General features: G+C 34.5%; 2 protein-coding genes and 1 long non-coding RNA gene across 5 annotated transcripts; 1 reads left to right on the forward strand and 2 right to left on the reverse strand.

Moving 5' to 3' along the window:
- The first annotated feature begins 2,539 nt into the window (after nt 1-2,539).
- LOC128224868 (uncharacterized) lies at nt 2,540-9,771 on the forward strand. 3 transcript variants are annotated; one of them, XM_052934959.1, is made up of 5 exons: nt 2,540-2,626; nt 3,337-3,412; nt 6,176-6,812; nt 7,164-7,274; nt 8,951-9,771. In XM_052934959.1, the coding sequence occupies exons 3-5, from the start codon at nt 6,281-6,283 to the stop codon at nt 9,514-9,516; spliced, it is 1,209 nt and encodes a 402-aa protein (XP_052790919.1). In that variant the 5' UTR covers nt 2,540-2,626; nt 3,337-3,412; nt 6,176-6,280; the 3' UTR covers nt 9,517-9,771. The 3 variants fall into 3 exon arrangements, with proteins under 3 accessions (XP_052790919.1, XP_052790918.1, XP_052790917.1); XM_052934958.1 differs by having other exon boundaries at nt 2,572-2,674; XM_052934957.1 differs by lacking the exon at nt 2,540-2,626 and adding an exon at nt 2,787-2,966.
- A 2,635-nt stretch (nt 9,772-12,406) lies between these two features.
- LOC128222781 (uncharacterized) lies at nt 12,407-15,612 on the reverse strand. The gene is made up of 4 exons (XM_052931895.1): nt 15,525-15,612; nt 14,679-14,761; nt 14,160-14,325; nt 12,407-12,783 (listed from the first exon to the last, which is right to left on the reverse strand). The coding sequence occupies exons 1-4, from the start codon at nt 15,598-15,600 to the stop codon at nt 12,656-12,658; spliced, it is 453 nt and encodes a 150-aa protein (XP_052787855.1). The 5' UTR covers nt 15,601-15,612; the 3' UTR covers nt 12,407-12,655.
- Nucleotides 15,613-15,864: 252 nt separating this feature from the next.
- On the reverse strand, nt 15,865-17,742 carry LOC128222782 (uncharacterized). Its single transcript, XR_008259226.1, has 4 exons — nt 17,651-17,742; nt 16,975-17,142; nt 16,609-16,780; nt 15,865-16,192 (listed from the first exon to the last, which is right to left on the reverse strand). It is a non-coding gene; the product is annotated as an uncharacterized LOC128222782 (long non-coding RNA).
- Between the last annotated feature and the right edge of the window lie 4,057 nt (nt 17,743-21,799).

A 21,799-nucleotide genomic window follows, 5' to 3' on the forward strand; every position in this document is an offset into this window, starting at 1 on the left:
ACATTATATCGAAATCTTGCATTTACCATTTTTAATCTATTTTCTTCGGAGTTGTCAAGTCTTAAAAGTATTTTATGTGCTATAAAATAGTCTCCTATTCTCATAGCAATCTTCATCGAACCAAGGCTGGTCATTGCTAGAGCTATATTCAAAACGTTCTGTGTCTGACTGAATAAAACATCTATGCATAAATGGTTGTGCCGAATTATGTTTAATAGCAAACAACTCGGAAATACAAGAGTCCAAATCTTATTCATCCTAGATTTACAAGATTGTAAATCATCAAGTGTATCTTGGCATAATAAATTTTGCATAAAAGCATCATTTTTACTACTATCCCACACGTAATTACCTTAAACGCTACTACGACTACTCTCATTACATAATGCATCTGCTGTATGTTTACTAAAAGACAATGCAAAAAATATAAAATATATTAGAACCTCTTATAACCAAAGCCCAAAGCGCTAGTGGAACTCAGTCACCATCGGCCACAGCATGGGCCCTGCAAAGAAGCGCAGCGGAATGTCAATATTGATAGGTAACAGACAGAGACCAATATCTCACCTTAACAAGGCTGTGATGACAATATCGTTACTAAGACAATTATAATGTACATTTAAAAGTACATGCTTTTTGATTATTGTTATTGAGTACGTACAATATGTATAATTTTCTAAACCTCATAATTTATGAAGATGTTTAACAGATGTTGATTGTTCGTAATTAGTTCACTTACCTGCATTAAAATAATGAAATTGTATAATTTCCGTTTCTTACATCACACTATTAAAACATAGCAGGTCTTCATCTTCATAAATAAATGATCTTCAACAAAAAATGAACGACCGATTGACTGAACGATTTTACAAACCGTAAAGACACACAGTTCGTTTCGCGGACTTAAACACGAAAGATCATACATCAGCTTCCGCTTGATACCAATGTATCAGTTCCAAATACACAACTAGTCCCAAAAACATAATAACACAAATCTGTATAAAGTACACAACTTTTGTGAATTGATCTTATTCTTTATTGCCGGCTGCAGTCTTATCAGATCTTAGATATGAATGTTCTGCTATGCAGAACGGTGTTTTCCGGTACAGTTCTGGAGGTTTTGTTAGACAAAATGAACAATACATGCTATCTTATCATGTTTGTTTGTTCACTTTTTACAATAATAATACAGTTTTTATTACAATGCTTTAGAATAAGAATACCTTTATATAACACACCCCTTCGGCTTCCCAATCCCCTTACCAACCCCTCACAATCGGCATACCCTCCACACCCACAGTATATTATGTAATATGTTATATTAATGGTGTGAATAAAATGACCTTAATAAAATACCTTTGTAAACAATCAATTATGGACTTCAAAGACACACGGGTTATAAGTTATAAAACTAGTAAGTTAGTCAGAGATAATTTAAGATAGCACACCCCTAATGAAAACCTACACTTGAAACTCTCCAATTTTAATGCTTTAGCCTATGTTGTTAAGCACAGGACTATAAATCTTATGATGGTTTCAAGGTAGTGGTTCGAATCCAGCCAGAATCACAAATATTTATTTTACTTTTTTCTTCTTTGTTTTCATTAGCTAACATTTCTTACAGAAGTTAATATTGTATTTTTATTAAAAAGTAATTAACTACATTTCTACACATAAATATTAGCTTCTGTGAAGATTTTATAACTAGCAGGCACGGCTGAAATAGGTGGTTGGGAATAACAAACTTGTTTTTGTGAAAATGAGACGGTAAAACATTTTGATTTTTTTGGCATAATGTTCTTTAAAGATTAAAGATAATTATTAATAAAGAACAGGTCATGAGAATTTCTAGAACTTGTTGTTTTTGCTTTTAAACTTCGATGTTCCAGTTTTACGCGGTCAAAACAGTATGTTAAAATTGAAACACTATATGGCTATTTTAGTACAGTATGATTATAATTGTTGGTGATGTGATCAATAATGTATTATTTCTGAAACTAAATATATTTCTCGTTACTCTGATACCTAATTATTACCAAAATGTTAAAAAATAAATTAAATAAAAGATTTTTCTTGTCTCTCGGATGATGTCGTTTTTATCGACAATTCTGAAATGGGGGTGGGGTAAATCAAATTTGAAAAAAAAAATGTTATTTGACGCTAAATTTATTTTTAATTTTGTTGTTGAATCAAGAAAATGATACACATTAAGAAATGATCAAGCTGAGCATAGTTTGAAATGGTGCCCATTAGGGGTGTGCTACCTTAAGATTTCAGTACTTTATCAAGTCAAAGTCAAGTCAAGCCTACTAACATTTCCTCTGAAGAACAGCACTACCCAATTATGGCTAATACTAAAATCGCCTAAAACTAAAAACGTATGATATAAAGAGGGTTCAACTATATGACCCTCATTAATGCTGTATTTATTATCTGCCTTAATCTAGCCCTGTGTTCATTGCTAAACTAGCCTATTGTATCGCTTCTATTGCACTAAGAGGAAAAATCGATAGAGATCGCCGTTGGACTGAAGAGCTCCAAAGTTGACAATTTATTCAGGTAAACTACGTAGTTTCTTGTGACAGAACAATACACTTAACTACAAGAAAAAAGATAATAACACATGGTAAGGATAAATCTGATATGGAATATTGAAGTTTAAACCAATTAAAAGGTAAAGGATATTACATTTGTTCACTTTACCAATAATATTGATATATAGAGTGTTTAGTTCAAAACATAGTAAATAGTAACATAATGAAGGTTATGATTGTTATGCGCTAGGATAAATATCTCACTCATTTATATTAAACCACAATACATTTATAAATATCGAGCCAAAACAGCGTTTCAAATCAATAAAACAAAAAGACAAACGTTTATTTGCCTTTAAAAAGCGTTTAATATACTAGTGGCTTGATTAGGGCAGCTCAAAACATAGAGATTTCTCAAGGATATTTTTTAAGGTTTGCAGTTTTGTTTAAATTTAAAAAGACCTTTCTAATTTTTTAGACTTTTATTTGGAAGGGTTAAGAAAAATAGAAGTAACGAATTATTGTGATATATTTTTAGACTGACTATTTTTTGTCATATTGCAGAGCTAGCTTAAATCGGTTGAAAACTTCACGACTTCAATTAATACAACTAAATCTACTTTTTAGTTGTTTTTTTCCAAACGAATTAGAATTCCTCAAATAATGTGAATGGATGTCAATGTTTGGATATAAAAGTAATTTACCTCTTAGTAGTCTGTTAATTCCTGAATGGTAAGTTTTGTCATTTATTAATGGATCTTCCATTCACTTTCTTTTATCTGATTTATCTCTCTTATTTCAGTGAGATAACAAGCCATCTAGAAAAGCATTGTCACTCAAAACCAGACACTCGGAAAAAAACGGAGTGCAAAACTCAGGTAATAAAGATTTGCTTTAAATAAGGATGTATCTTTTTAATTTGAATGTCTAAAGATGCACTCTTACTCCAAAATAAGATGTACCAAATTTAATACGTTTGTCTTAATATACAGAAAAGGGATATAAGATATTAAAAACAATGGTTCTTATGAAGGATACCATGTTTAATTTGAAATAAAGGTTCAGAAAACACGGTATTTCTACCTTAGTTGATCATTGTTCTCACTCTTAAATACACAGTACAATTTTGTTTTCAGTAATAAATATTTTCCATAAATGCATTATTCAGTAAGAAGTTAAAGGTCAATCACTTAAAATGTATGTTTGTTAAACATGACTATGTATTGATTTTGAATAAGTGTGTAACATTAAAGTGTTCCTCGCTTTCTGTAATAATCCAAGTACTCATTTTAAAATGGTTATTAAAAATGCATTACCGTTTGAAACAGTGTCATCGGTGTGTCCTTAAATAGGTGGCCTGGGTAGGCGCATATGTCTAATTTAAATCGAGGTTCATTTACTTTTACTTGTCGTAAAAAAGGTGCGCCCATTAAATGACCATTTACAGATTTTATACAATATCTGAAGTACATTTGTCAAAGCGTTTTTAATATGTGTATGCATTGATAATAATAGCGGTCGCATTGTGTTGCATGATGTCTAAGACTATTAATACATGTTTCTGACACCATATAGTTCAAGTACCCATTATACAGTGTTCTATGTGGGGAACTGATTACTGCCAAATCTCTTTTGATTCATCACATGCTGCACCAGTTTTCCGGTTCGCTTGCTAACATATTTCCTGGATACCAGTACTGGTTTGTACCCAGGAAACGGATTCAAGAGTAATTCTGATCAGCTTTCGACATACTCGAGCTAAAATCATTCATCATCAACTAACTAATGGGTGCTAAAAGTATCATCATCAAACTTATAAACTGCTGATTTTAGTTATTTTTTGTGTTTGATTTCGTTGCATAAACTTTTTTTTTGTGATATTTATCAAGCTTTGTAAATAGTTTCAACAGCAATTGTATCCGTAATATGAGTAGGATGGTATTCATAAAACACCTTAAGTCACTTCTAAGTTTAAGTCGATTTTCTTAAATTCTCATAGTCTATATTTAAAGAAAAGTATTTTAACTTAAATGTTTGTATGTGAAATAAAATATTATTCTTCGAATAAGAATACGCGAGATTTATTTCTAGTCCCGCGCATCTTTTCTTTACACTGGTGTGTTTCTTTCCATCGCAAAAAAAACAAAAACGCGAGGTTTGATTCTAACATCCTCGCCTCCCAAATTTCAGATACAAAATACGAGGAAGTTTATACACTTACACATGGTGGAACTTGCAGAACTGGATAATTCACCCGGTAATCCTCTGTAATGGTGAAAAATACACGCTCTCGAAATCCGTTGGCGATGAACACCATAAGCGACGATGTAAAATCAAACCTCGCTATGCAATATGATAATAAAACAAAAACCAGAAACCAAAACGATGCACGGAACTTAAAATGGAATCTCGCTTCTTTTTCGTGCAATTTTAGGAGTGAACTTATATGATTTTTGTTGCATACTTTGATCGACCAAAGATGCGCGGAAAAACAAACAAGCCTCGCGTTTTGTTTTGTTTTCTCGAGGCAGAAGTCGCAATGCCTCCAACAGGATTCCGTAGTTTTCAGACCTTTTAACTCATCATGATAAACAGCGTTTCGGTTCATAAAATCAAGTTTAAGGAAGTAATTTTGTTGAATGAACTATGACACTTAAACAAACCTGTTTTGCAATAATTTGGCTTAGTATTTAGCTACATTCATAATAACTTTTATCCGTATGATTGAACAAATAAAAATATTTTCAAACTTGAATCGTTTTCCTACGTTAAGTACCTCACTGGCCATAATATGATTTAATAACTGAATGCCATCTTAAATACTATTAGTATACTACTCGCCCCGGCTTCGGCGTCCAGTTCAAGTTTTAGGACAAGTTGGCATTTTCACTTATAAAACAAAAACCTTTCATTCAATTCACTTCCTAAACCTACAGTTGTTTAGAACAATCAGACAATTAGGTCTGATAACTCCAAATACAGATTATGGCTCTCGAGCAACTAACTAGAAAACTTGGTTAACGTTTTAGGGCATCTTTGGTTTTTATCTCAGATCTCCAATAGCGTTCATAGTGTAACTTTATACTTCACAAAGTTGTTCAGGCCCATCACGCAAGTTAATTTAAACAACCTGTATGACAATAAAATACAAATTATGGTCCTCCATTGACTTGCATTTTTTGTTTGTCATACAATACAACGTTAAAGTCTAAAGCAATGTCTTACAATTATCTTGATGCCGTTCATTGAAGTGACATTAACCCTCCATCATAAATTAAATCTCTGAAACAAGGCGGCTTTGTGTGAACGCATGTGATTTTCTGCATAAAATGATCGAAAGGAAGATGCGAGAATATACATTGAAACTTCGTGTTTTTTTTTCTTTGCCACTTTTAAGGGTCTACGGACGAAGACGCGATGGTACTAACAGGATTCCATACACAACTCTTTATAAAAAGAAAATTTCACTCACTCAATACCGAACAAAAAAAGTGTGCATAATTTAATCTTGTTTATGACATTAATGACATTACAGCAACGAATAATCTTGATCAATAAACGTCTTTGAAGACTTATGAAGTACAATCACATTTATGACCAATTTATCACGTTAATCGATATTTCAATGTTCTCTTTTATAGATTCCAGAACTGTTGTACAGAGGTTGTGCGTATTTGAGGGTTGCCTTTGGATACTGAAGTGTATACGAATCTCAACCAACTGATCTTGTTTTTTTTCATAAGATCATGGGGAGGGCGAGTGTTTTGAAAATATTAAAAAATATAGCAAGAGATGTGTTGATGAAACTGTTTGTATTATACGCCACGGAAGGGGGCTGCAGTCGTTTTCAATTTATGACAGCCAACAAACACTTACTTGAGGCCCTAAATACCATTACACCTGATGAAATTAAACGGATCTATCATAATTTTGAGTACAAGTTTGATTATTTAGAAGGTAAACTTCTGGTGAAGATCGTACGGGGTCTTTTTTACCCGCAAATTCAAGAAAAGGAATCAGATTTGAAATTGATCCAAAGGTGTTTGGAATATTATGATGACAAAAGGGATATACCAATCACAGATGAGAGGTTTAGAGTTGAATGGCGACATTTTAAGGCCGCTGTATTGTCAGTGGCAGGATTAGCTGGCGGAGAGGTATTTCAAAGACAAGTAGACGTAAAGATTTGCAGATTTGGATACCAACATTCACCATATGACTATGATCTATTTGAGATGAGAGATGAACTAAATACGTGGAGTCTGCAAGTCCCAGAGGGTCAGTTCATGTCATTACTCAATGCACAACTTTTACATGTTTTTTTTTAAATAATTATGTTATAATTAAAATTCAAAACACAAGTGTGTGTGTGTGTGTGTGTGTGTGTGTGTGTGTGTGTGCGCGCACGTGCGTGCGTGCGTGCGTAAGTGTTTAAGTAGGACTTGAAGAACAAATCTATTATATATATACTTAAATACTAAAAAAGGGACAGGTGAGATTTATATGGAAAAGTACAGAAACAAGCTCAGTAGCCAAAAGTTTACACATAATGATACCTGTTTCAAATAAACTGTAAGAATGTGTCCAAATAATTCTAAACTGTTTCATATGACCGACCCTTTCGAACAGCTGACACAGCATGGATTGAGCGCATTCGTTCGAATCACCTTATCGATGATTATAAAGAATACCAAGATGCGTTTTCAAGAGCAGAACCAAACAGAAGAGATTGGATTACAGGTAACCTTTGTACCGTAACTTGAGTTCGTAATAAGAAAAGCTTCGTGAAAAAAATAAAATTAATTTAATGTCAAACACATGGGTTATTCTCGATTTTCTCGATGAACTTAATTATCTAGGGAAACAAATAATAATCACTATCACGCTGAAACATAATTATGATAATATTAAGTTTGCATTAAGTGAATATTTGTAGAAAGCATTAAATAAGAAAAATAGTATCTGTTTGTGTTTGGTGCATATCCAAGAGTTCAATGGTTTAAACATTATTTGTTTAACAATGAATGTGAAGAAATTTATATTAGCATATGCTAAGTCATTCGTTAGAGCGATGTTTCGTTGAGGTAACCGGAGTTCCCACAAAAAAACTCAACCTGTTCGGCTAATTGACAACCAACAAAACTCCCGGGATTATACCATGCACTTAGAGGCGAAAGCGCTAGCCATTGCGCTAAAATTTCGTTTGTTCGAAATTGACCAAGGGCATGTTCTATTTGATTTTCAAGTGATAGTAAAGGGAATAGACTGACATAGATTATTTAGTCATTAATCACGATTTTTCGACAAACTCCGACCCTTTTCAGGAACAAATAGCACAAAGTGGTGTTTATTTTTTCATTACTAAATTGTTTAATTGCAAATAGTCTCAGTAATCGCACTTATAGCCTGACTCTAACTTGTGCATGTGTAAAAGTTAACGAGTGCACCCATTACGTATTGGTTAAATGAGACCTTTTTATTGTTGCTGATTAACCTACGGCCTTATAATAAGAATGCCAAAAAAATAGATTTTTATCAGCTGTAACAATTAGCATATTCATTCAAATGTTTACTTTACTTACGTGTCCAACTCCGCTGCTGTAATACAATTTGTTAAAAGGTGACCTTAAGCCACATGGACACGTTTGACTCCGCACTGCAGACGTAGAGGAATCGGATTATTTTTTGTGTTATATTCCTTGATGTCTTTCTATTGCTTTTTATATATTTTACGTCATTTTTGAACCATGGCAGACATGTAGGCATAACCATCATCGTTCCATATGTTTTGTGATGGGGGTCGGGGTAAAGTTCGCAGTGTCCTTTAGTCTAAAAACGTTTTCTGAATTTTGATGCTATTGTCTATACACTTAGTAGGAACAATTGTAAGAAATATTGGTTATGTAGATGAACACTTTGAAAGTATCAAGTACAAAGTGTCATATTTTACAATACCTCTCTCTCTCTCTCTCTCTCTCTCTCTCTCTCTCTCTCTCTCGACTTAACGCTCTTCAAACTAAGTATGAAAACATGAAAAGAAGATGACCACTACTGATTGTGAGGTCAGATAAACGGTCCAAGTCGTTGGGATCCCCTTTAAAATGTATTGAACTAGGTTTAACAATGACGGATGCTCCTGACAGGCGACAAATTCAAGTTAAACTTCTACCTTGATATATTTTCAAAATTGTCAGTTTTCTGCTCAGTCCTTAACTTACATAGTGTCTTTTTAGTGTCTGGAGAACTTGGACAAATTGATATTTACTATATGTTATGAATAGTGCGTGATAAAGTTAAATCATGACTAGATGTAAACATTTATGTTAAAGCAGCAATGATGAGTTGTGTTGTGTTGACCGTAATTTGACAGTTGTTTTTACAAGAATTAAGTTGTTGCATGTTGATCTCTTTTACAGATCGCTCTGTTACGACATGGTTTGTTTACGCTGCTGAGAGCTGTTCTCCCGAATTGCAAAACTTCTTGGAACAGTATCACTTCATCTGCATTGAAGTCAATGACAAAGATGTGCTATTCAGCCCCTTTATTGAACACTTTCGTGACAACATGATGGTTATAAGTCACGTCTTCTTTTTTATTGGACATAGCTCATCTAACGAGTTTGTAGAAAAGGTTTTCAACGCGATGGATGCTCACTTGGAAGAAATCGGTTGTTCTAAGTTCACTGTGCTGATGCCTGCTACAGAAAACGAAACCACAAAAGCTGCCAAAGAAATGATATATCGCTTACCAAGTGTGCAGGTACACTTTATTCAACACCAAACCCGGACCAGGGAAGTTGTTAATGAGTTAAAAATATTGTCTTTACGTGAACCAGTTGTTGGCGAGACTAGGGCAGAAAGAACTCATTCCAAGATATTATATTCACGTGAACCGCTTGCTCCAGATGCTCCGGATGGAGACGAAACTTCCCAGAAAGTAGGAACCGTGGAACCTGTTGAAAAAAGGCAGAAACTAAACTGAACAATGTTATACATATGCGATCAGAACATATACCAGAAAACAGTGTTGCAAAAACTTGTCGTTGAATAGTTTATTTACAACAAGGAGGTCAGAAATAAATTTACACTACCATTTAACCTATGAATGATACCAATTCCAAGCACAGGAGGCATAATTCGTTGCTTTATTTTAAAAATAAAGACTTCAATCAAATTCGGAATAATGTTGTACGGCGTTAAGTCATTGTCATCGATAAATGTACCATATGTAGTTTAGTAAATAAAATGTTTGATTATCAGATTCATAGCTTGACTGTTTTTCCTTTCTTTCTGAAATGCCTGTACATGATTTCCAAAATCGGTTTAAAGACAAGTTACATCGTGTCATCTGGTTGGCCATCTCTATATTAAATAAACGTGTTACCGTATTATGATTGTAAGTTTAAAAAAAGAAATTATTAAAAAACTGGTCTGGTAGAAATAAAAATGCATTAAAATATTTAAAAAGTTCGATAAAGCTCAATTTCAGTGATGGTTTAGTTCAACAATTTAAAATTCAATTTGAAAAAGCAACAGGAAACAAAAACATGACAGATATTTAGATAGACAAAACGTTGCCGTTACGATGTCCTTAAACGAATACAAACATGTATAATCAATAAAAAGGTAGTTATGTTATTCCCGAGAATACTCTCAATATTTCATATTTATTTGAAACCCTATCCGAAATGACCTCGAAAAGGTCAACGCTTTAATATCCCCAAAAATGTAATTTATCAAATATAATTTCATAACAACAACTATTTCCAACTGTTTTACAAATGGTAATCAACATTACAATGTTTTGAACTGTTGACCGGCAAACAGTATGAACTGTAATTTTGTAGCGTGAGGCTACGTCATAGGGACGTCATGGGTTTTACCGATATTCTAAATAAACTTCATATCGTCTAAACTCGTTAATATCCGGTATTGGTTTTGTAATTTTAATTGGCTCAAGAGATACCGATCAAGATCATTACCAGATATAAACAAATCAATATCAGACGTAAACAAACAAGGCCGAGATTTGAAGATGTTTCCGAGATTGATCCTGGTGTCGGGGATGACATTCTAAACTGTTGCCATAGGCCTTCGGTCTCGGGACAACGTTTCAGATGTCATCCCCTCTACCTCGGGACAACAGTTTTGACTGTTACACAAATGACCATACAACAACTGTATAAAATAGACATGTTTGCCTACAACGGAAGTAGTATGACGTTGTGCTGACGTCATTGGTATTTGTCATGAGTCATGACTAATTTTAGAACACTCTTGACAGAAATGTTATTCTACTTGATAGTTACATGACACGAAGTGAAATCTTACTGATTATGAATTGGCGGATCGAGCGTAGCCAACCAGTCCTTCTTAAGCATTATAAATGTACTTCATGTTATTTTTTGGCTTACAATACAACTTCATTGGCTGACACATTAGCAACGCAAAATCTGACGACGGGAGAGTGTATTGGATGATTGGCAGTAGGCAGACATTTAAACACGCGCGAAAGTTCTTAATGATTAATTCTACCACTTAATGATTGCCTATCTAAAATTCCATTGGCTGAAAATGTAGGTTGTATTGCAAAGCCTTTAAAAGTGAATAGATTTTATATTTCTATATTCCTATAGAAACGTGATCCGCGACCAAAATGTTTTGAAGGCATGGCAATATTTCAATTTATCTTAATAGTTAACTTTTCGTTAAAATATGTTGTACAAACGTGTGGCAGTGTCATCTAAGTTGGTATACAGGTTCCAAACAAATATCAATGCATTCTGTACGATTTATCCCTATTGTTTCATGACTATATCCACTAAACGAACATAACCAACGTATATACATCACCCCGATTTTGGCCATACTCACGTGGAAGGGATGCAACTCCTGAATATAAACTCTAATTGTTTGAATTGTATATAGTACAATTTTAACTTCCCTTCTGTCATACGCAATATTTTATTGTAGTTGGATGTCTTAATGTATTTTTGTAATTTTCATGTAAGAAAGTGTTCTTTGAATTCTTCACCTTCATAAAATAGTCTGACCTGTCGATGATATGGAATGAATGAAGTTGTTGCAATTGTAAAATATGATATAACTCCGAATGTTTGAAAACAATCTTATTAGAAATAAAAAATGCGTAATTAGTAATATTACAGCGAGAAATACGTTTATATATTATATCGTTTTTTGTAATAAATACCTTTAGAGCTAGCGTTGTTCATAATCGTAACAGTTAAACGTGATATTTTCTCTTGATTTCATAAAACAACGTCCCTTTCTGTATTTGAACTGTAAATATTTAACCGGGTTTTTGACGTCACCAATTCAAAGAAACCAATTTCATTAAAGTGTTAATGATGTCTTTCTTACTTGATATCATCTCATTATTTACTCATTTCATTCCACATTCAAATTAAGCGACGTAACATAAAACGCTGTTAGGCCAAAAGAACGTAATTATTATTTGGACTTAATAATGATTACTCATCATTGTAATCGTAATATACATATGTAACTTATCAGGTTATTATCATGCGCATAAAACCATGTTCGTTATGAAATGCAAAACATCTTATGATCAGAGGTCGGGGAAGTTCATTTTACTCCTCTGTACCCAAGTCATGCGTACTAAACACAGTAGAGCCAAAATGGTGAAATCATGTTTTGGAAAAGCAGAGTATATATCACTTATCGAGTGAAATAAAGTAAATATATAATCCAATATGTATCGGTTGTTAACGAATTTAATTTTAGAGCAGAAAACTGGAAACTGCCTATACAATTTTGATATATTTATTTTCATGATATTTGTTTTAAACATGTGTATCAGTTGTATATATAGTACACATATAGAAGTTGTATTAATTTGGAATCAATTGCATAATGAACAATTAAATTGTATTAATGTTTGTTTTAGAAATTAAGTGTGAATCTAAAGATAATATTTACAAATATTCGAAAGATGAAGTTTGAAGTAAATAACTAAATATTAAATACATATGGTTGCTATCCAATGCTTTATGTTTATAATTCAGCTTAAATCAGAGCATTACAGTTGCTAGTGTGTATGCAACCAAATAATCAGTACATTATAAACACGTATTTTAATATTATAGTCTTGAGGTTGTTTGTTTCTTTGGCTTCAAATGTCTGCGCATGATTTTTCCAGACGGCGTTCTTGGTACTTCCGGTATGAATTCAACCCCACCGCGCAGGCGCATATGGGGAGCCACATGATCTGCAAAATATAAACATTTCACTGTATATCTTATGTATTATCTTAATGTGAAGCAAAGTTATAAAAGTTACAGGGACAACAAATTTAATTTTACAATATGTCACCAACCATGTTTCGTACAATGCTATACCTTTTTGCTTATGGTAATTAGACCCATGCGTATTCTAAGAACGCACTTCAAAGACCTAAACATAAAGTTTGACCCAGTGTCAGTCGTATTTGCTTTAAACACATTGCATATTACAAACAAACCTTTAGTGAAATATTAACTTATAGTAGGTAAACTCATGCACACAATTGCAATAATATTACGTAAATGCTAAGGAATCACAGGTTTTACAATAATAGTTAGTTCTGCAATCCCTCTTGTGTCTCACGTGCAGGTTTTGTATTGCTTTAAGTAGCGAACAATTAGCATAAAACTACTTATGCCATCATATTTACGACAAGATCATCACAACATTTAGTGACAATACCCTACCATCAATGTGCTAATCAATATCCAACTACTGACGTTTTACGACCAGATTATACCATGTGTGATATATGGGACAAAACGCCAACATGCACAAATTGGGAAAAACCCTGCAGTACCATATTCTACGATATCTTACCACGCATGCTTAACAATGTCTTCAATGCACGTAAGGTTTGGTAATCCAACCAAACACGTATTGATAAATTCATTCCGTGCACGTATTTGACAAAACCCTTCCATGCACATATTGAAAAACAATGCCTCCCTTGTCCGTATAAAACCAGATTCTACCATGCATGTATCGAACAAAACCTCTACCATGCATGTATTGAACAAAACCTCTACCATGCATGTATTGAACAGACCCCAACCATGCATGTATTGAACAAAACCTCTACCATGCATATATTCAACAAAACCTCTACCATGCATGTATTGAAAAAAACCTCTACCATGCATATATTCAACAAAACCTCTACCATGCATGTATTGAACAAAACCTCTACCATGCATGTATTGAACAGACCCCAACCATGCATGTATTGAACAAAACCTCTACCATGCATATATTCAACAAAACCTCTACCATGCATGTATTGAACAAAACCTCTACCATGCATGTATTGAACAGACCCCAACCATGCATGTATTGAACAAAACCTCTTCCATGCATATATTCAACAAAACCTCTACCATGCATGTATTGAACAAAACCTCTACCATGCATGTATTGAACAAAACCTCTACCATGCATGTATTGAACAAAACCTCTACCATGCATGTATTGAACAAAACCTCTACCCTGCATATATTGAACAAGCTCCAATCATGCATTTTTGGACAACACCGTACCGTTTGGGACACTATTTATGCACTACCATGTTTAACCATTTCGTACCATGCACGTATTGGACAATATCCTTGGCTGTGATGTGACTCCCAGTCTGTCTTACAACATACGCTCTGGGTAATTCCCCCGCATCGGGGTCGGGGATTCCAATCACGGCGGCGTCTGCGACGCCTGGGTGCTTCACTATGATATCTTCGAGGTACGCAGGTGCCACCTGGTCAGTAGAACATTTAAATCATATAATATTCATTTTATTAAGTCTTTTAGTCACATCAATTCAAAGGAAAATTTATTTTTATGTTTCAAAGAGTATACACGTAAGCTCATCTCAGACCTCAATATGTATCGATTTTACATTTATTGCATTTATTAATGATATGTTTACAACTATCAGTATCCACTACGGTTATTGTTCAATATGTTGAAATATCATTCAATAATGTCATGAAATCCAATTTTTGTACAAGGAGAGAAACCGTTATCATTGTGAGTTTAATTCAAAATTTAAAAACTGTATAATCTTTGGCAAATGTATATATTGAGATTATTCACGAGAAATGTTTTTACCTGAAGACCTTTATATTTGATCAGTTCCTTTAAACGATCTACTATGAAGAGAAACCCATCCGAATCTAAATACCCGATGTCTCCTGAAGAATACAAAAAACAGATGATTCAGCGAGACGCTTTCGTTATATATCCTAAAACAACGAGGATGAACGTCAATTACAATGCAATGCAAATTACAGGGAAAAGTTCAGCAACCAGACATGTATACAATTATGTCCCAATTATAACAATTTAAGGAAAGTACTTAAAACCTTATTTTTGCTATAGGCCTACGCAACAAAAATATATCTACCATGCATTAATACTACGATCAAACTGATACGATAGTAATAGTTTAATCGATTTTTTTTCGAATAAAATTATTCAAAACCTCTCTATTGACCATTGGTACTTTTCACAACAATGTAATTAGTAATTCATGGTTGCTATAAATGGTGTTAACATTTAAAGCCTTACGATAAGAATCGTCGCAAAACGGTGTTTGAACAGTTATAGTAAAATGGATAATTTTTGAATATTAAACACCTCTGAAAACATATTGACCTATAATTAAAAAATTCCCACCCTAATAATATATCAAAATAGCCTTGCTTGAACCCCTTATCTTGCCCAAGGCCACTGATCAAAAAGTACCCGTGTTGAACTACGTTTTAGTTTTTGTTTGGGGAGAAAGTTCTTCTACCTTGGCCGCTTGTGTGAGATTAATGTCAGGTTCATCCCAACCCGCGTGAAGGCTTTTCTTCTGCGGAACTTTGATATACCTCGTTTCAAAACACATTCTACTAATCTAACACACTCAACCATAGAAGATAGTTATTAATATTGTGTGTATCATTATTTTACCGGTTTTAAAAAAGCGGTTTTGGTCAAATGTCAGTCTTGTAGCTACGTCGTCGTTAAGGTAACCAGGCGTCACCATTTCACCTTTCACTCGGATTTCTCCTGTTTTGTTCCTTGGTAACTCCTCATCAGTTTCGGGATCGAATATCTAAAACGAAACAAAAACAATCTGGATAGTCAATCATATTCAAAACAAAAAAGAAGTTTTTATAATAACGTTAAAACGAGCAATCAATCTTTATCAGTTATCATTTAGATAATGGTAATGTGTTAGCTCATCTATAAGGTTAATGTAGAAGTATTTCCTTTGGAAAGCGGAGGCAGAAAGTGTCAACGAATAAAAATCGAATTGTTCCAAATGTTATGCCTTACTAAATTGTATACATGTAGACATATGCATGATTTATTCATTTTAATATGTGTCACATCCTAGTTTCAAAGCTGTCTGCAACGCAAACATGATTTAAAAAGTATGTGCTGAATAACGTGTACGAAAAGTAAATATGTTGGTGACAGCAGATGGGAAATAAGGAGGACTTATTGAGTGTGTGTGTGTGTGTAGACAAGAACAACCTTGAGATTTGTGCCTATCGGAGGAACACCGTTGGAACCAAGACGATGGCGATCAGTTGTGTTTCCAGAGTTGTACCCCGTTTCTGTTAGTCCATAAGCTATAAGAACAACACCAGTTTCTGTTAATCCATCAGCTACAAGAACATGAATTTGTTAGCATGTTAAGAGTGTCTGTTGTCTTAGCAATGAGAACGTTATATTGAAAAGCCATACTGAGATGTAAAGCTTTGTTTATGATGATCGCAAATGCCTCAATGTCTGTAAAACATGTTCGAAACGTATCCTTGTGGTTTCCTAATTTATACTAGATTTTACTGACTTTATAATGTCATGATTTTTTATATCTTTCAGAGATCAATGCTGAATATGTTATTGTTAAACATAGAATTATTTTTAAATTTATAATGCATTCAGTAAAACTAAATCGAGTGTTTTAAAATATTCTCAAATTGGTCACTTTAACATATATTTTTTTCAAGCATTACAAACTTAAAAACGCGTAAAGTCAACTTACACTGCGATATGAATGGAACATTAAAAAGCTGCCGTAAATGCTCCTCTACACCAACCCCCATTGGCGCCGCTGCTGACATCACAAAACAAACGCTGCTGACGTCATAAGTGTGACGTTCCGGGAATTTGATTAACGAAGCGGCCATAGCTGGAACCACTTGGATTAAATTCGCCTGTTTCAAAAAGGTCATAACATAAAATTATATTATATCATTATTTTGGTTAGTTATAAGTTACTAAATAAGGAAAACAGAAATCATTTTAGGTCAGAGCATTGGTAAATTGAATAATATTTCTAAAATGGTTGAAAGATTTCTTTGTTTATTAACTTAAACTATTACCTTTTAAGATTTACAACCATACTCACCTTGTACTTTTCGATATTCGCAAGAACTTTTCCGTACTCCACCTATCCATGAGAACAACTTTAAGGCCATTATAAAGGCTGGTTCCCAGTACTGAGTGAAGTCCATAATGGTGATAAACCGGCAGGGCCAATACCGACACTTCTCCGGGCTGGTGCTGTTTATTGTACCTGAGATGGAATAGTTTGCATTGAAATGACTTGCTTTCTAAAGGAAACTGCACTCAAGGTTGACTGCACCTAACACATTAACATCATTAAGGTTGCATCAAGCATATACTTCTTTTCATAAATGTTAGGGAAATACATTGCCGTGTCTTTTTAAGGGAGAAAACAGCGCATTCAGGGAATTTTCCTCCTTCAAAAATATCCTTTGAACGTGTAATTTCACTCATAATGTCGCGATTTGAATGTACACATGTATACCGTTTACATGTACCGGGTACCGTTTTAGCCTCAAACACGCTGAAAAAAAAAACTGTCCAACTCCGGATAGTAAAACACAACAAAACTTCCACTACAATGACGATATTTAAGCCCGTCAAAACCCCACAGTTTGATCCAGTGCCAGTGTACAAATAAATGATTTATAGTCATTTTCGCGGATACCTCTTGCGGCTCTAGCAGTTTTGGTTAGTTTCGTGTTAAAATGCTAATATTTTCGATCAAACATACATACTGTATCTGCATCATATTTGCAATTATGTTGACATGCGTCAGTTTCACGAATTTCGGCAACCCGGTAGTTCCGCTAGAGGAGAGAAGAAGAGCCGTGGACTTCTTCCGGTTTGTATCGAAGCTGACCGGAAGTGAGGAGACTTCGAAAAGGTATGAAACCATCACAGTCCTCACCAATCACTATGAGTTTGTTCAGAAGTTTTGGTCTTGCCAAAGACACGGTCGCAAGTTTCTAAAATTAAATATAAATATGAAAGAAAAGTTCAAATAAATATATTAAATTCATTCATTAAATATAAAGTTTGATAAATATAATGTGAGATTCGCTCTAAAGAACAAACTATTAGCTCAAACTTTTTGAAAGACTTGTACTCCTCATCTGTTGAAACGTTAATATTTAAAAACATTCAATTCAATACATGTTACACAACACATTTTAAACGAACACATTAGATATTTATGCATATATGCTAACACTTTAACTCAGGATCATTATTGAACAAAGGTAAGATCATACCATCCGATGAACCATAGAGCTGATGCGTGTTGTAAGTTCCGGGATCGTCAGAAGAAACTTAACATAGCATTTACTGAATCGTCTTTCTAGTTCATCTTAAATAGAAAAACATAAACACGTAATGAATAAGCTACAGTAATCGTTTAATGTGAATTGATCCAAATTATATCTGTGTTTCCAATTTAAGAGTTTAGTCATTTCTGACTTTTTATGAGAGCTAAATTGTGAAGACAAACGTCATCTGATATAAAATATTACACCAAGTCCGTTTAATTGGTAGAAACCAGTGCTTAAGTGTTCGTTTAAGAGGCAAATAAGTATGACCCCTGGTAGGGCTCGAGCCTGATACCTCTTTGGTGAGAGGCGGACACTTTTACCACTAGAACACAGTTGAAAATAATTAGAATAAAGCAACTTGCGATAGCGCGTCACGTATTAAGAGTGTTATTCTCATGCGTACGTTTGTATAAAGCTGATTGATTATTTTTGTTATTAACAAACACTGTATTTACAAGTTTTTAATGTAATTTCAATAGCAAAGTAATGCAATCTAATAGCTGAAAGTTTGTGTAAAAGGCCGCTGCAATATCGTACTTAATTAACGACTAAAATTAACAACAACATAATGCGTACTTTATATATGATTAAAATTAAATTGCCGTACTAATAGCTGTTGAAAACAAGAACACTATCATCTAAATAAAATTAAAAAAATACCATCTGGGTATAACGGTGACGCAGTAAGAAACGTTCCACCAATTAAGTTGACAGCATACCAAACCAACGGATACTCTATCGTATTGAATGTTAGTGCACATAAAACGTCTCTCTGCCTTAATCCGAGATCGAACAAACCGCTCGCTATTTGTTCAATACGGTCAGCGCACTGGCTGTATGTAATATAACGCTCTGTTTCAGGATTAACCTGCACATTTTGAAAGGAAAAAAAACCCACACAATATGTTGATATAATTGTATCCTATTTTATAGGTCCAGATATTCTGACGCAAATAATGAACAAATTCTGTTTTCCATTATTTGCTGAATAATTAGCTTGGAGTTTGCATTGATTTTATATGAAAGCCCAGATGATTACTGATATTTTAAGAAAACATGCATACCAGTGCCACAAGATCTCCATATTTTCTCATCCGGTCAACTTGGAAGCGGCCGAGGTTGACCACAGGTACGTTGAATGTAGTATCACTGGACATGGTTTATCCTCAAACACAACAACCTCTGCCTTTAATAAGAATTGTATGTTTCAATGCAGATAATTTTGCATTTTCGTATGTTGCAATTGAACACAAGCGCGTGAATACAAATAATTTACGCAGAGCAAGTCACTTTATGTAATAAAAAATCACCAATTGAAATGTGTTGATAAAACGTAAAACATAGTCCTTTAGTCGTATGCAGGTTAAACACTATGAATAAGATTGTCAGTAAATTGTTAAAGTGATAATATCAGTGCTATTACTGTGTGTATGCATTTGTTATCAAAGCTTCCCTGAGTATATTAGGTTGTTAACTGATAACAGTATACACTCATGCAGGACAATACAAACTTTAGAACATTTAACTCTAGAAGTTTAAGTTACTGATTAAGTTGTCCTAATTTCCGAACCTAGCTTATTTCATATCTTGCAAAAACGACACGCACGTTACTACATCAGTTACATGGACCAATTTCAACTGTTTTCTTTCCAGCCCACGTTGTGATATAGCTGCTAGAGATTGATTCTCTAAACATAGAACAAAATGGTAGGGTTAGGGATAAAAACCTCATTAATGTTAGCTCGGTTCTTCTATTCATATATTTGCAAGTGTTTGTTCTGGTTTAATATACTAGTACCACATTTTTTGATAGCTATCAGTACGTGTATGGGATGTGGTAAGTTATATAGTAAAACGTATGTTGATAGCTACCAGTGAGTGTATGGAATGTTGTATAATTTGCTAGTAAAACGTCTGTTGATAGCTACGAGTGCATGTTTAGGATGTGGTATGATATGCTAGTAACACGTATGTTGATAGTTACCGGTGCATGTATAGGATGTGGTATGGTATGCTAGTAGCACGTCTGTTGATAGCTACCAGTGCATGTATAGGATGTGGTATGGTATGCTAGTAACACGTCTGTTGATAGCTACCAGTGCATTTATAGGATGTGGTATGAAATGCTAGTAACACGTCGGTTGATAGTAACCGGTGCATTTATAGGATGTGGTATGAAATGCTAGTAACACGTCGGTTGATAGTTACCGGTGCATTTAAAGGATGTGGTATAATAGGCTAGTAACATGTCTATTGATAGCTACCAGTGCATGCAAGGGATGTTGTATAATATGCTAGTAACACGTCTGTTGCTAGCTACTAGTGTATAAAGGGGATGTTGTATAATATGCTAGTAACACGTCTGTTGATAGCTGCCTGTGCATACAGGGAATATTGTATAATATGCTAGTAACACGTCTATTGATAGCTACCATTGCATGAATGGGATGTTGTATAATAGGCTAGTAACACGTCTGTTGATAGCTGCAAGTGCATATAGAGGATGTTGTATAATATGCTAGTAACACATATGTTGATAGCTGCAAGTGCATGCATGGGATGTTGTATAATATGCTAGTAACGCGTCTGTTAATAGCTACCAGTGCATGTATGGGGTGTGGTATGATATGCTAGAAACACATATGTTGAAAGCTGCCAGTGCATGCATGGGATGTGGTATAATATGCTAGTAAGTTGATAGCTGAAAGTGCATGTATGGGATGTGGAATAATATGCTAGTAACGCGTCTTTTGATAGCTACCAGTGCATGTATGGAATTTGGTATGGTATGCTAGGAACACGTCTGTTGAAAGCTGCCAGTGCATGCATGGGATGTGGTATAATATGCTAGTAAGTTGATAGCTGAAAGTGCATGTATGGGATGTGGAATAATATGCTAGTAATGTGTCGTTTGATAGCTACCAGTGAATGTATGGAATTTGGTATGATATGCTTGTAGCCTCATAACATAAGGCAATTATTGCATAAACTTAGAAGTGACAAAAGTCAGCGGTCAGTGGTTAGAGTGCCGTGTCGTTTTAGACCTGCTTAGACAGCGATGATTGGTGTGCCAACTGGTTTTAGACCTGCTTAGACAGCGATGATTGGTGTGCCAACTGGTTTTAGACCTGCTTAGACAACGATGATTGGTGTGCCAACTGGGTTTAGACCTGCTAGACAGCGATGATTGGTGTGCAAACTGGTTTTAGACCTGCTGAAGCAGTGTTTGCTAGAATGCTGCATCTCGTTTGACCTGCTAATACAGCGGTCATTCCTTTAGACATTATCTGACAGTTGTACATAAGTGACCTTTTTACGTTATATCTGCTTGGACAGCGTTGGCTGGCTTAAGTGCCGCGTCACGTTAGACTTGCAGAGACAGCTGTTGGTGGAGTGCCGTGTTGTTTTACACCTGTTGGGACTGCGGCTATTGGTATAGCTAGTCGCGTGAGATTTATGTTGGGGTTTATGTTAAAACTTTTAGCTACTGAGCTTGTTTCTGCAGTTTTTCATAAGTATTACTTATACACCGTTAAGTGGAGTGCCGCGTCGCGTTAGACATGCTATGACAGCGGT

Source organism: Mya arenaria, chromosome 17, assembly GCF_026914265.1.
Source record: "Mya arenaria isolate MELC-2E11 chromosome 17, ASM2691426v1".
Lineage (NCBI taxonomy): Eukaryota > Metazoa > Mollusca > Bivalvia > Myida > Myidae > Mya > Mya arenaria.

Excerpts from the sequence above, each read along its gene's own strand:
- LOC128224868 (XM_052934959.1), top strand. The coding sequence starts at position 6,281 with ATGGGGAGGGCGAGTGTTTTGAAAATATTAAAAAATATAGCAAGAGAT. Across the intron at positions 6,813-7,163 it reads GAGTCTGCAAGTCCCAGAGG|CTGACACAGCATGGATTGAG; the intron begins GTCAGTTCATGT and ends CCTTTCGAACAG. Across the intron at positions 7,275-8,950 it reads CAGAAGAGATTGGATTACAG|ATCGCTCTGTTACGACATGG; the intron begins GTAACCTTTGTA and ends TCTCTTTTACAG.
- LOC128222781 (XM_052931895.1), bottom strand. The coding sequence starts at position 15,600 with ATGGTGACGCCTGGTTACCTTAACGACGACGTAGCTACAAGACTGACA. Across the intron at positions 14,762-15,524 it reads AAACCGCTTTTTTAAAACCG|GAGACATCGGGTATTTAGAT; the intron begins GTAAAATAATGA and ends TGTATTCTTCAG. Across the intron at positions 14,326-14,678 it reads TCAAATATAAAGGTCTTCAG|GTGGCACCTGCGTACCTCGA; the intron begins GTAAAAACATTT and ends TCTACTGACCAG.